This window comes from Amphiprion ocellaris, chromosome 11 (assembly GCF_022539595.1).
Source record: "Amphiprion ocellaris isolate individual 3 ecotype Okinawa chromosome 11, ASM2253959v1, whole genome shotgun sequence".
Lineage (NCBI taxonomy): Eukaryota > Metazoa > Chordata > Actinopteri > Pomacentridae > Amphiprion > Amphiprion ocellaris.
Window position 1 is genome coordinate 1,715,217 of NC_072776.1, and position 14,432 is coordinate 1,729,648.

The 14,432-nt window shown below is 40.9% G+C and overlaps 1 protein-coding gene across 4 annotated transcripts in view; it reads right to left on the reverse strand.

Annotated features, from left to right (window-relative positions):
- il1rapl1a (interleukin 1 receptor accessory protein-like 1a) overlaps positions 1 to 14,432 on the reverse strand; it is a 174,460-nt gene that overhangs the window by 102,240 nt on the left and 57,788 nt on the right. For all 4 annotated transcript variants that reach the window (XM_055015566.1, XM_055015565.1, XM_055015568.1 and 1 more), the window contains exon 3: positions 33 to 318. In XM_055015566.1, coding sequence (XP_054871541.1) covers positions 33 to 318 — 286 coding nt within the window. The remainder of the gene's footprint in view (positions 1 to 32; positions 319 to 14,432) is intronic.

Here is a 14,432-nt window from a genome sequence, read left to right on the forward strand (position 1 = left end):
CAGCATCCCCACCATTTTCCCCTCACACCTACCGCAACACACAGGAGTAGAGGCCCACATCCTGAAGGTCAGCAGGTCTGAACCAGATGGCGTCCTCCTCCTTGCTCATGCGCATGCCGTCGAAAGAGATGGGCTCCTCGAAGTCGCTGTGGCCGAGGCCAGAGCTGCGGTACCACATGAGGCTGAGGCCCACGCTCTGCGCCTGGCTGTAGTTGGCCCTGATGTACCCATAGAAGAGAGCGCACTTCAGTCGCACCGGCTCACCCTGAAGCACCCGGTACTTTAGGTAGTCCACCGACCAGTCTGTGCAGCCATCCACTGGAGAGAAACACAAGGAAGGAGACATCTATCAACACGTTTGAACACACAAGAAGTGGTTGCAGTGTGATCACAGCACATGAAGAAGTCATTTATTTAAAGCAAAACAATGCAGCAAGAGTATGCATGCTCACACTGCAAGAACATAGGAAAGGAATAAAGAATACTAGGTTATTAGAAATCCACAATAATCCACTTTTTTATATTAGAAAACACTCCCTAAAATAGCTGTTGGCAATGAGACACTAAGCTATGCACAGCAGGCGAGTACACAGTCATCTTATGGTGTTTACTGAATATTTATTAAGGTGGTTCATGCATTTTTGCTCCATATTGTGCGTCACTATGTAATGCTGGTGCTAGATGCTCTCCTCTCCTGCCATCTTAACATTGTTCACACTTTCAGGGCGTGTGTGCCACCTTGGTCTCTGCAGAGACAGCTTAGACACTCACGCAATGTCCAAACATGCAACCGCTGTGACATTTGGGAATTAACTGTAAAATATCTCCATAAATGATGTCAGGCACCGAGCCTGGTTCAGCCGACTGGGAATATCACACTTTAGACACCAGGTTAACTACAGCGAAAGAGCAGCTTTATTTACTGATAAAACCCAACACATGCAATACAGGTGAAAACCGTATCTCACGGTTTAATCTGTCAGATGTACACACCTGCTTCAGCTGCTGCGGCACAACAAGGTGCAGAAGGGAAAAAAGGAAGAGTGAGCCAGAGGGCACAGTGGCTGAAAAGACATTTGACAACAATCAAAGACACTGGTGCAGCCCCTCAGGCACAGTGGTCTGTTCTACTTGTAGCAAGCAGATCTCACTCAGTTCCCAAGCTACTGGATTTTAACCTATGGCCAGCTATCAGTCTCTGACTAATTAGCTAACATTTGTTGATGTGGCAGGTGTATGTTTGAGTGTGCAACCAGAGAGAGAGAGAGAGGGAAGTGGTGATGGTGTGGTGAGATAAAGTAATAAGATCCCTGCTGCGTACCAGTCTGTGAGTGATACAGAGCCTCACAGGGACAGCTATGCTTGTAATTAATACTCTTAATTACCAGGGAAGCAATGCGTGTATATGTGTGTGTCTGCGTGTGTGTGTTTTCATGATTGTGCATTCCCTATACGAATGGTTGTCTGCCTAATTATGTCAGTAATTACCAGTAGGCTTAGCCACAAATGTGTGTGCACTTCTGTACGTATGAATATGACAGGAACTGAAAGAGTGTGTGCATGTGGCATAATGTCTGAAAGCCTGTCTAATTATCACTCCTGATATCAAGAACAGGGCCCCTATAGATGAAAACAGGCACGTGTCCACTCTCATATGTATTCACACATGCACTCCTCACAACTTATAATATGTCCATATATATATATATATATATATATATATATATATATATATATATATATATATATATATATATATATATATATATATATATATATATATATATATATATGACTTAATAAAGTCATTGTATTGTATTAAGACTGGATTACTTTAACTGCTGAGCATTTGCCTGAAGAGCTCAGTGAGAAACAGCACTTTTTTGTCTATAGTTATATTTTTAACATCACACAAAAAATAACAATTTGATTGGCTACGATGGAAGAAATACTTCTGAAAATCCAAAATCTGTGTGATAACTTTGGAGAGGCTTGGTCTGAAAAACATCTGTGCCAATGTTGGTAGAGATTGGGGAAAAAAATGTAACCTGTGAAAAATTTTGAAGCTTTTTCATAAAATCCAATATGGCAGAAAATCGAATTTGACAGGAATTCACATCAGTGAATCTGATCGCTTCATCTAAGATATCCAACTTTACATCATTTTTAAAAATTGAACATTTGGCTCAAAAGTTAAATCCATAAGCGCACATCCAACTTTGACCCATTGGTGATGCTGGATTGCTTGAGGCACAGACATAAAACTTTGCAAAAAGCCTGATAAATAGTCTGCATATAGCACCTTTTAACCTTGGGTAGCTCCTACAGAGAACTTTACACTGTGTTTTAACTATTTACAAACACAACATGCAGGGTGCACGCCTGCCAACGGAGGCAACTTGGGGTTAATTTTCCTGCTGAAGGACACTTTAGAACATGGAGGAGCCAGAAGTCAAGCCACCAACCTTGTGATTAGTAGACAACCACATTTTACCACCTGTGCCGAGGACTTGCCCAATTTTGTTGACTCTAAGGACTTATTGGGGACAATCACTGAGCCAGATCTGAAAACTTTTTACTGTACAGTTTTTAGGGATGGCAAAAGAAGATGGAGAAAAACGTGTACAAAAAGGTAGAAACACAATGTTCACTGTTGGTCACCAACTATTCCTACTCTGACATTGGAGTGAGTTTCCACTGAAGGCAGCAGGTAAGTCCTCTGCCCTCTTTACATATCAATCTGCTAATCAGCACAGGCAACAAAGGCTTCAATCACGCTTTTCTTCATTCACCTTCTGCACCTCTAATGGATATGACCTCTGTATCGCACTCACAATCTCCTTTTCTGCTCCCTTTGCCACAACAAAAACTGTTTATCCTAACAGGCGTGTATCCTTATTCATAGTGAAAGCAAACACTTTGTTCACTGGCAGCATGCCTGTCATTTGCTTTGTCTGTGCTGACTAGCATACATGTGTTGAAACCCCACATGCATAAAAGTATGCACATGTAAACACACACACACACACACAACAAGGCGACCTTTCATTCCTTACAGACATCCCAATGGGAGTTGTCTAATGTGGTGGCCTTTTGTGGGGGAAACCATATTTACGTCTGAGACTCAAAACGGTTTTATCAACTCAATTAGAGGCTGACATTTCTCACATCCCCATGCTAGGCCGGAAAATCAATGCTTCCCGCTGGAGGAATACTGCAGTCCCCACCTCTCACTCTCTCTGCTGACAGCACGCACACACACACACACCTACACACACACACACACCTACACACACACACACACACACACACACACCTACACACACACACACACACACACACACACACACACACACACACACACACACACACGCACACACACACACACACACACACACAGGATCTCTCCCTTCCTCCCTGCACCTCTGGGACATCACACATTTGTAGCGATTCAGTTCAGCCACTCTTACACAAGCCTGTACTGTAAAGGATGTTTCCATACGGACACATTCCCACATGGCTGTCAGTCTGAAGGAAAGTGGCCTCTGCTCCTCTGAATCTCACTGCAGCACTGTAAGCTGCAGCACTCCTCTACTGCTACTCTGCTGCTGATGCCCTAACACTGCTACATTGCATGATGTATTGGGCATAGGTATGGCCAGTGCAAGAAAAATAGCAAGGAGGGGGAATGTCAAGCTACAGGATATGTGCGCGAGTCACAGAAACCTGATTACATTCTGCATCCAGGCAGACCTGTCTGTCTTCTTGTGACACTAAACCAAGGCAATAAATACAAACCCTTGAGCTAGAATAAATTTACCCACCCTCATGCATACACACAAACAAGCACTTGCACACTGACAAAAAACACACACACTGCAGAGTGGGCTATGTGTCACCTGAGTCGACCCCCCCGCCAATAATCAAATTCCAATGATCCTTTTGCGACATTATACGCATTACTCCGTTGTGCTTCCTACTTGCATGCCTCTCATGTCGCCATTAGTAGTTGGCCTCTCTTCTCTCATCACTACCTGCTCGCCTAATGAAGTGTAATTATCAGATGTTGGGTGGGCGGCAGGGTTCTCGCAGGGCCAGGAAGACATTCAGTGATCTATATGTGGATGAGGATGCCTAATAACTTTGTGTCTGTCTGGTTCTCTTCCTCTTCTCCTTAGTTTACACCCACTCCACATACATAACTCCAGCTTCTATCTCTACTGGTTTAACTCCAGCTCCACAATCACTTTTTTCTCATTTATGTTAAGAGTTTTCTAGCTGATCTTAAGAACAATAGTGAATAACCCTCTTTTTTGTTCACTATTGTATAGAATTTACTTCCATATGAATGAGATTATTGCCTTACAGATAAGCAGTAAAGGCAAAGAAATGACCATCATTATCCACTATGAAAATTCAACTATGGATTCAAGGCAAAGGCTCATTATGAACTACAACTCTATAGTTTACTGACTTCAAACATGTGGGCATGCTGATCACTCAAGGTAACTGTGCAGAAACAGAGTAAATAGTTCACAGTAAATAGTTCATTATAAGGTCAGATGAGATGAGATGAGATGAGATGAGATGAGATGAGATGAGATAATTCCAACTGAAATTCTTTGTCAGAAACTAAAATAGACAACATTAGAAACTGCAGTGCCTCACAGAAAAGCAATTAGATATAGGTGTAACACATTACTGAAAATGAAGTAAGTAAGCTAACATAAGATATAACAGAAATATAAAGTAAGAAGTAATAGTGACAATGATACAGAGAGAGTAAAGGGATATCACACAGAATAATAATGACATATTGCATATAATACTGCACATTAAGTTGACAAAAAAGGATGTGAAATGTGAAAACTTAATATGCAGAGTCATACTTTTACAGAAAAAAAATCAGTTCTCACATTAGTATTCAAATGGATTCGGTCACAATTTACTCTGTTAGACTGGATACCTGGCCATCGTTCTCTCTCTGTGTACTTCTCTCTAAGATTACTTAATCAAGGATCAGTACAGTTGATCACAACCTGAGTGTTAACCTGTTGTGCCAGCTGTCTCTGTAAATCACCGGCTTTGTCTTTTTAGCCATTACTTCCACTGCGTATCCCTACCTGCTCTCTGGATGTAAATGTTTCTTCCAGGCTAGTCGGTCTTGAAAGAAAGGTATGCATTTAAAGAATCAAACCTGCACTAGTGTAAATGTACATTATCCACATATCACAACAAATTCACATGCTATTCTTCTGCAATTGTATAACAGCACTGGACTGTCGAATTGTGTATTTTGCTACATCAAAACTGCTAAAATTCACATGATGGCATTCAGTGCAAATGCATACTAATTAGCATTTCCCTAAATCTTGTGCAAACTTATGTCACAGAAACACCTGTGCGAAAACTGGCCATATATAACAAGTGGTTCAATTAGGCTAAAACGGCTTTTCTTTCAAAGAGGAATAATAATTCAAGCAGTTTTGAGGATTCTGCGGGGAGAAAAACCCCACAGGGATGTAAGAAGTCAGCTGATAGCAACAGTTGGGAGTGAGCCAATGATTGTGAAGCATGAATGCAAAAGCTGGTGTCAGTCATTGATTATGTAGCCAGGTCTCTGACTGAACTGACAAAATGCTCTATTATTTTTGTTCTTTCCCATGTCAGCTCTACTTTTTTTTGTTGCTACAAAAACATACAATTTTGTCTCATGAGAATAATTGCTCTTACTTCCAAGCATGAATCTTATAAACAGGACGATCAGATCAAGCGGTTCTGTAGAAACTGTCCAGTCCAGAAAGAAAAAAGAAGCCGTGTGAGCTGCAGTCCGAGGACCTTTGAAGCTGAAATGTCGCTGCAGGATGTAGTTTTGACTGTTAAAAATAGAAGAAAAAACTTGTATAATGATGTGGAAAATCAGCGTCTGAAGAACGAACAAACCCAGGGGATGCAGCCTGGCTTTGATTGGGTCGTAGCTGGTGTCCATTCAGGCTAATATTTTACTTAACAAGACCTGACATGACCTGAGGTAACATCTACACCAGGTGTTTTCTGCATGTGAGTTTAAAAATAATTTAGAAGTTTGTCAAGTCGGAACCTAACCCACTATTTTTTCAACCCTTTCAGAAGCTACGTTTCAAACAGATAATTTATATCGCAAACTTTGGAATGATGTAATATCTGCCAGACAGAGTGTCTCAGTCTTAAATTTGAAACATCAAGGTCTGCACCTGCATTACTTTGCACGTCTGATTGGCTAATTGGCTCATGGGAGCAGCTACCCAATCACTTCCTTCTCTGTCTCCTTTCTAAACACACCGAAAAATTTCAGCACGGACGAATAACAAATATCTGTTTTTCTAATCACTCTGCCTGTGCTGTGTCACTCCATATTTCACTGTTTACCGTTGTTCATTTATATGCAAATGTGGAGCAGCGCAGATAATTTTTCTCTAAAGATGGTGAACTACCTTTTGCACTCTATCCAAAAAAACAGAGTTAGACTGGGAACATCAGTCCTGTTTGAATAAATCTTCTCTTCCTGCAGTGTTTTACTTCCTGTCATGACTAAATAACAAATACAGTAATGAAAACATAGATTTAGCTTTAAACAAATAACCTCTTAAATCCAATAACAGAAATTGTCAACATGTTATAATGGAAACAATATTTTATCAGACAATGGTTGACTTCTGTTAAGATTATCTCACAGAAATCAATTTGTTTTGTCTTTTTATTTCATTTCCAAAGCCACCTGAAGACAATAATCCTATTCATAGTATTCTTTCTTCACCTACTTGCATGTTTTCAGTTTTTTTTCTACTACATACTTGTTGCTACTTTTGACACATCATTTAAATACTTGAAAATGATCTATAATAAAACAATATCTGCAATATCTTTGGAGGAATCATGAATATCCATATCTAACTGCCTGCCATTCGGCCAGTAGTTAGTGATATATCTTGCTTGGAGCCGAACGTGTTAAGGTAAATGATGAAACCACTGGTCATCTTTAGTTTATGGTGCAGAAAAATGAATCATTTCCAGTATTTACATGTCACCTACGACAGCTAAATTCTTCCAAAGTGTGGATACATAATTAAAATTAAGGACTGGAAAAGCAGACAGAAAGAACCAAAAAGTGAGAAAAGCCAAACTGTGATAGGATGTGATGTTCAGACTGCATAAAGCGTAAAAGCAGCACATCTGGCAGGCCTGCTGCCATGCAGCTACAACACAACCCCCAACTGAACAGCTCAATGCCAGACTTGGAAAATGTCCCCACTGCCTCGGCTGCACTGGGCCAAGTCTGGATGTTTGTGCTGATTGTTCAAAGAAGAAGCACTGAGTTCGGTGAGGTATTGAATTATTTACTCTGTATTTTGGTTCTTTTACAGTCTTATTATTTTATTTGTTGAACGTTAGCCCTTCTCCTAATTGCAAACAATTACAGCTTATTTGTGATTGTAGTTTCTATAGAATACAAAGTGAGCTTAAAGTATTTCACACAGGGGCTTTCACAGTGTGAGGCACATCTCCCCATGGGTGCCGAATGAAGGGCACGGTGGGAGAGTGGTCATGTAAAGATGCTGAGAGAGGTACAGGAGGTAAAAGCAGATGATTATGTTATAAAAACAATGGCAAGGTTGCATTTTGGCCGTTGATTTGGCCTGTATGCCAACAAGGTCACCAGCTGCAGCAGCAGCTATGACATACAGCTTATAGAGCCAATTAAGACATCTAATGGTGCCAGATTGATGAAATGAGAACAAATTATTAAAAAAAAAAAACAAAAAAAAAAAACAGGGCTCAAGTTGATGCTGACAGTGTAATTCACTGAATCCATGGCAATGATTATTCCCTTAATAGAAGAGAGACAAAAAATAATGATAGGAGGTGCAGAATCCAAGAGCATTAAGGCAAAAGTGAAAGCTGATCTCATTAGTAAGCAGGACATAAATTTGTTTGACCTCTGACTATGTCCCAATCTTCACCCTCATGCCTAAGCACCAAACTCCTAGTGACTGGAATGTGTGACTTAAAAAGGGCTCAAAATGCCATTAAAAGGAGGAAAAGGACACATTATTAAGATAGCATCGCCACTGAAAAACAAAATTTCCATTCACAGGTTGATAAGTTGCTCAGTTGACCAAAGAGTGTTTGGTATTTAGGCAAACTACCAAAGTTCAGGAGAGCCTTGAATCATGTTTCATCAGAAATACAAACAACTTTACAAATGTGCAAAAAAAATAATCACATCAGCGAACACCCAGATGCTGCTTTTACACATAAACTTCCAAGCAGATGTCTTCCCCACCCTACCCATGCTTGGTTTGTGCAAGACAACCCTCGACTGTGAGTCCCTCAGGAAAGTCTGCATATATGCGGACTCACACAAAGTCCACATCAGAGTCCTCGTACACTTAGCAGGAATGGGCCTCAATATTCGTGAGTCTATGAGTGTTGAGATTGGGATTAGGCCTAAAACTAGCTTTTTTTGGAGAGCCTAGCTACCTCAAAATCTTAGAAATGTGCTAATTTCACACTGATGCATTGACTACAATATGACAATTTGATTATATTTCATTTACTGCATTATGAAACCAACAACAAATGTTTCACACTTTGTCACAGAAAGATGTTTTTTTGTTCATTCTGGGTTTACACTGACACAGCTTAACAACCTATTACATGTTCTTGCTTTAGCTCCCATTTTAGTCTTTAGAAAGAGAGGGGATTGTTTTAAATTTCAGGACATTGTGAACATTGTGGTCTCACTGCAGTAAAACAAAGCTCACTCTATGACTGTAAAAGCATGAACTTAAATGACCACAACCATTATTACAATTTGTAAATATAAGATAACACATTTTTAGATAATGAACCTCTGCTATAATGTTCCAGTAGATGCTTTTCATTGTATTTTTCTGTCATGTTATTACTGCTGTGTCTGTTAATTTTGGGCTATGTGGAAATAGGTGATGATTCCCTATATATTCCCTATAAACTGAGGCCATTATCCTCATTATATTCTGCTAGAAAGCATATCTCGGCCACTCCATGCATGTGTGTGTGTCTTCACATAAATAGGACGCACTCATCATATAGTACTGTATGTGAATTAAATCAGATTTCCCATTTCTGTGCAGCTTGCTTCATTATTTTTTCTGTCTGATATTGTTTGTAGTAAATTGTGCTGTAATGCACAAGAGTGCGACATTAAACTACTGAACCTGCACCTGAGGAACACAGAAAGGATATAGGAACAATAGGGAAATGAAGTAAATCTAATTTCTGGCACTAGATGTTGATATTTGCATACATATTGGCAAAGTAATTTCAAAGGCAACACGAAGCTTTGAGAGATAAAACAAAAAAAAACCGAAAACTGAAGCAAATCATCAAAAATGAGTTTTCCCGCACAGAATCTAAGCAGGTGTTCCAAAAGAAAGAGCAGGCGAATGTATCTGTGGCTAAAATAACTACAGAAAGCTTAACAGGCTGGAATCCAGAAATCAGCATATACAGTGCAGTCTTAAAGGCGGTTTATGGGCAAATCTAAACTTTCAAGTTTGCCTGAAGGTGACAGTCCTGTTTCTATTGTTTCGTACAGAAACCAGGGTGGGTTTGTTGCCCTTGACCAAGTTCAGCACAGCTCAGATCCTTTTAATAACTCTCCAATTGACTTCAAATTAACCAGAACCCGTTATAGAACAGAAATTTCCCCTGTTGTGTGCGAAAGGGTGTCACTGAGACATTAGCTTTTTGACTTTCCTCTCTCTCTCTTGCTCTCCCTCTCTCTCTCTTTCCCTCGCTCATCCTTTCTTCTTTTCTCTTGATGATAAAGGGGCTCTTTTTAAGGAGAACAGAAAGCTTGTCAGGATTTGGCCAGCTGGAGAAAGTCATTTGAGGCCCAAATTGATGTGCCCGGGACTCTCAATAGTATCTCTCCAATAGTGGGGGCAGGATAGAGGGAGATGTGGTGGCCGGGACATTGTTCCTCGTAAATGGCTCTTTATTTCATAGGCAAACTTGGGAAATGAGCAACACCGTTCATGATTTCTGCTGTACAGGGGAGGATGGCCATGCGTAAAATGGAACACTAGGAAACAGCAGCCCCTAATATCTTAACAACTTAAAAGTCTGCGGCTCCCCTACATCATGTGCAGTTTTACTGGCGATGAAAACACATGCAAATAAAGTCCCAATAAGTTATAAAGTCAGGACTGCGTGTGAACACCAGCCATCATGCTGACAGAGTGTGGGCAAGCTACATGGACATGAATCCATACACAGGCTGAGCCAGGTCCCTGGACCATGACTAGAAGAAAGGTCTAGAAAGAAAACGCATTTCAAATTACTAAATTTTCAAATGCAGAATGTATGTGCACACATGCATTTTTCTGTGGGGAAATCTTTGTCTGTCTATGCAGGTGTCAGTCTGCAATGTTGTATTAAAATGTCAGTAATTTCCTCCTTCTCTGTCAGTGTTGGTGTGTGTGTGTGTGTGTGTGTGTGTGTGTGTGTGTGTGTGTGTGTGTGCGTGTGCCAGCCCTCTCCATTGTGCAGCTGTGATCCATGAGATTCAGGCTGAGCTGTCACTCTGCTAATCTCCCCCAGTAGAAATACAGCTTGGAAAATGTCATCTGAACATTCCGAATTGTGTTTACACTCGCTGCAGGTTCCATCGCTTCTAATTTGACAAGTCATTATCACCCATGCTCCTCTCTCCCTTCCCTCTCGCGGCCCGAGACACAAAAATAAAGAGGAGGAGAAAGAATGAAGGAGACAAAACAAGGGCATTAAATTCCACTCACAGACACGCTGAACAGTGCTCTCAATAATCAGGTAATCCAAACAAAAAACCTTAGCTTACAATAGCCAGGATTATTGTTATTCTCGCTAATTTACATAGGCCATTCCGCTTTGGATATCTCTGTAAAGTTCTCAAAAAGTCATTCCCCGAGGATTGCTTATGTTTATAAAATGCAAAAAGCTAGACAGAAAGCCCTCATGGAAAAGTTTCCTGGCTCACTTTTAAAAAGTGGCAGCTGGTGGCTCTGTGCTTTGGGAAAGGCACGAGGCTTTCCACACCCTTAGGCCCACAGCAAAGCTAGCAGTGACAAGGACAATGGGAATTCTTTATTAAAGAAAAAATGGAAGACCCTTCTATACAGCAAGTTCTATAAATAAAACAAGAAAACACGTTGGTAGTCCATACCCTCCAGAACATCTCGTATAAGCTTTTCATCATCTGACACCTCAATCAAGAGGACAACATTTCAAATATGAAACGGTTCTCTGCTCTAACATTGATGAAGATTGTAGGTTAAGGCTCAGAAATAGCCAAATTTAGGCTAAGATCATCCATCCATCCATCCATTATCTATACACCGCTTAATCCTCACTAGGGTCATGGGGGGGCTGGAGCCTATCCCAGCTGACTCGGGCGAAGGCAGGGGACACCCTGGACAGGTCACCAGTCTGTCACAGGGCTACATATATAGACAAACAAGCACTCACACATTCACACCTACGGGCAATTTAGAATGATCAATTAACCTCAGCATATTTTTGGACTGGGGGGCTGCACAGTAGCGTAGTGGTTAGCACTTTCGCCTTGCAGCGAGAAGATCCCTGGTTCGCGTCCCGGCTTTCCCGGGATCTTTCTGCATGGAGTTTGCATGTTCTCCCTGTGCATGCGTGGGTTTTCTCCGGGTACTCCGGCTTCCTCCCACAGTCCAAAAATATGCTGAGGTTAATTGATCATTCTAAACTGCCCGTAGGTGTGAATGTGAGAGTGATTGTTTGTCTCTGTATGTAGCCCTGCGACAGACTGGTGACCTGTCTAGGGTGTCCCCTGCCTTCACCTGAGTCAGCTGGGATAGACTCCAGCCCCCCATGACCCTAGTGAGGATTAAGCGGTGTATAGATAATGGATGGATGGATATTTTTGGACTGTGGGAGGAAGCCGGAGTACCCGGAGAAAACCCACGCATGCACAGGGAGAACATGCAAACTCCATGCAGAAAGATCCCGGGAAAGCCGGGACGCGAACCAGGGACCTTCTTGCTGCAAGGCGAAAGTGCTAACCACTACTCCACTGTGCAGCCCAGGCTAAGATCATGATTTGTGTTAAAAACGGCTTCTTACTCTTACAGCAAATGTTGTTTTTCTGCATTTATGGAAAGTGACTGATGGTTTTCAGTCTCCTCTGTATATGTACTATGACTGTAACTTTGGATGTGACTCTGTGACCATGTTCCCACTAGATCATAACTGTGATTGACACAAGTGCTCAGTAAACAAATTGCAGAGTGACAAATCAGACAAAAGTCAACCCCACCTTCCAAAAAAAAAAACCTTTCTGAAACCGAGTTATCTCTAAAAGTTTTGTGGGCTGTTGGATTTCTGTATCCTCGGGGTGAGTGGATGAGCATTTCTCATGACCTCTATTATCGGGTGTTCAGCTCGCAGCCTGCAGGGAACTCCAAAATGCACAATGTAACTGCAGACAGAGACATACAGTGAAAATGGGGTCTTGAGTAGATGCAGGCAGTAATGGCTGGAGACAAGTGAACTGTGCCGATCGCTGCAGATAAGCTCTTTAATTCAGATTTGCGCTCCGTTGTGACTGAGCTATCCATGGTGCTGAATAGTCATGGGTGCAACGCGTGAGTAATTCTGAAGCAGACCACAGTGTACAATATTCATGGCTCCTGTCCTGGTGTCACTTGGCTGTCAAGTTAGTTGTAGATAAACTCTTATGTTACTTTTGTCATCTCTTTTTTCATTATTTAGCATGTTTCATAATGTATTCAAATGATTTATTCATCTGCATCCCAGTGATACTATAGGGATGCACATTGCTATAGATAGTTCTTTTTTTTTCTTTCTTAACCATCTGTATGTTAAGAGAAGATGTGTTTGTATTTTTACGTTACATTTTAGGCCATTTTGTGAAATAAAGGAAATCAATGCATGAAAAACAACCCAAAAAGTAATAAATAACGTCGTGCTCACGGTTGAATAAGGAATGTGATGTTAAATCAAGGTGATAGCAGAAGAGCTGACATTGAGAGAGAGAGAGGGTGGGAGAGTGATAGAAGCAGTGACCCATCCATCCATCCATCCATCCATCCATCCATCCATCCATCCATCCATCCATCCATCCAAGACACAACCTCAGTGGGAGCCAGTACTCGGGGCCAGAGGAGTTAATGACACACTGCCCCAAGCCTGGATCCAGGCACCAGTCCCACAACAACACACACACAAAGAGATTTCTATTCAGGCTTGTGTTTTTCACAAACAAACCCTCCAAAGACAGAAAAGTGCCATGAAGGACTGACAGTGGTGAAAAATTACCAAGTACATTTACTCATGTATTCTACTTCAGTGCAATTTTGAGATATTCAACTTGAGTATTTCCATTTTATGCTGCTTTAGATTTTTCACTCCATTGCTTTCTGAGTGACATCCTGTTCTGCTACATTTGTTTGACAGCTTTACAACACTTTGTTAAGGGTTAAACCAGTGGTGTCCAACTTTTTTGGCTTCCGACAGCTTCCAAAAAACAATGTGTGGTCAGGGTTGCATTTCAAATGTCTGAGTCACTAACAGCTCCAACGAACAGCGATTTTTCCATTTAAACTTCGCACATGGTTTAGTTTGACTAAATATTCAAATGATCCAGTATATCATCCAAATCCACAGGCTAAAGAAAAGTCCAAAAAATTAAACAGATCTCTGTATCAGAACTTGTTTTTTGTTCTTTTCTCTCTCATTACCTCTCAAACTTATCTGGTATCTTTGCATAGAAAATCACATGTGAAGTAGTTCAACCTTCCAGCAGCTAAAACAGTGACGTGAATCAGTACTTTAACACTTTAAATACATTTTTGCAATCAATACTTAAGCAGTTTTACATAAGTCTAACTTTACATATAACTAATACATATAACTGTCGAGATACACAGTTTTAAAATTCCAAATCTGATAAAACAGCCTTAACTGATCAAAAATATTACCTAATAAAATAAAATAAAATCCCACTGGACTGAGTTGGACAATATGCCCAAAAAAAGTCAGGACCAACTTACAGCTCATTAAGTAAAGGATCTGAATCCTTCCTCCAGCAGTAAGGACAGTTAGAACATGAGAGCAAAGTCTATCCATTACCACCCAGCAGCATCTGATGCTGGTTATTAACTGAAAACACTAAAATGAACAGGTCAATGAAAACCTGTCGCTACTGCTCTGCCAACACGTGCCCTTAAATGTTTAATCTCCTCCCTCATGTCCCTCTTTTCCATCTATCCCTGAAATCTGCGATGAAGCTTTAGTGTTTCACTGAAACCTCACTGGCCAGGTTTGTAGCAATGACATCTTCTGGTTTCCACCCATCACAGATCCTCCTTTTTACT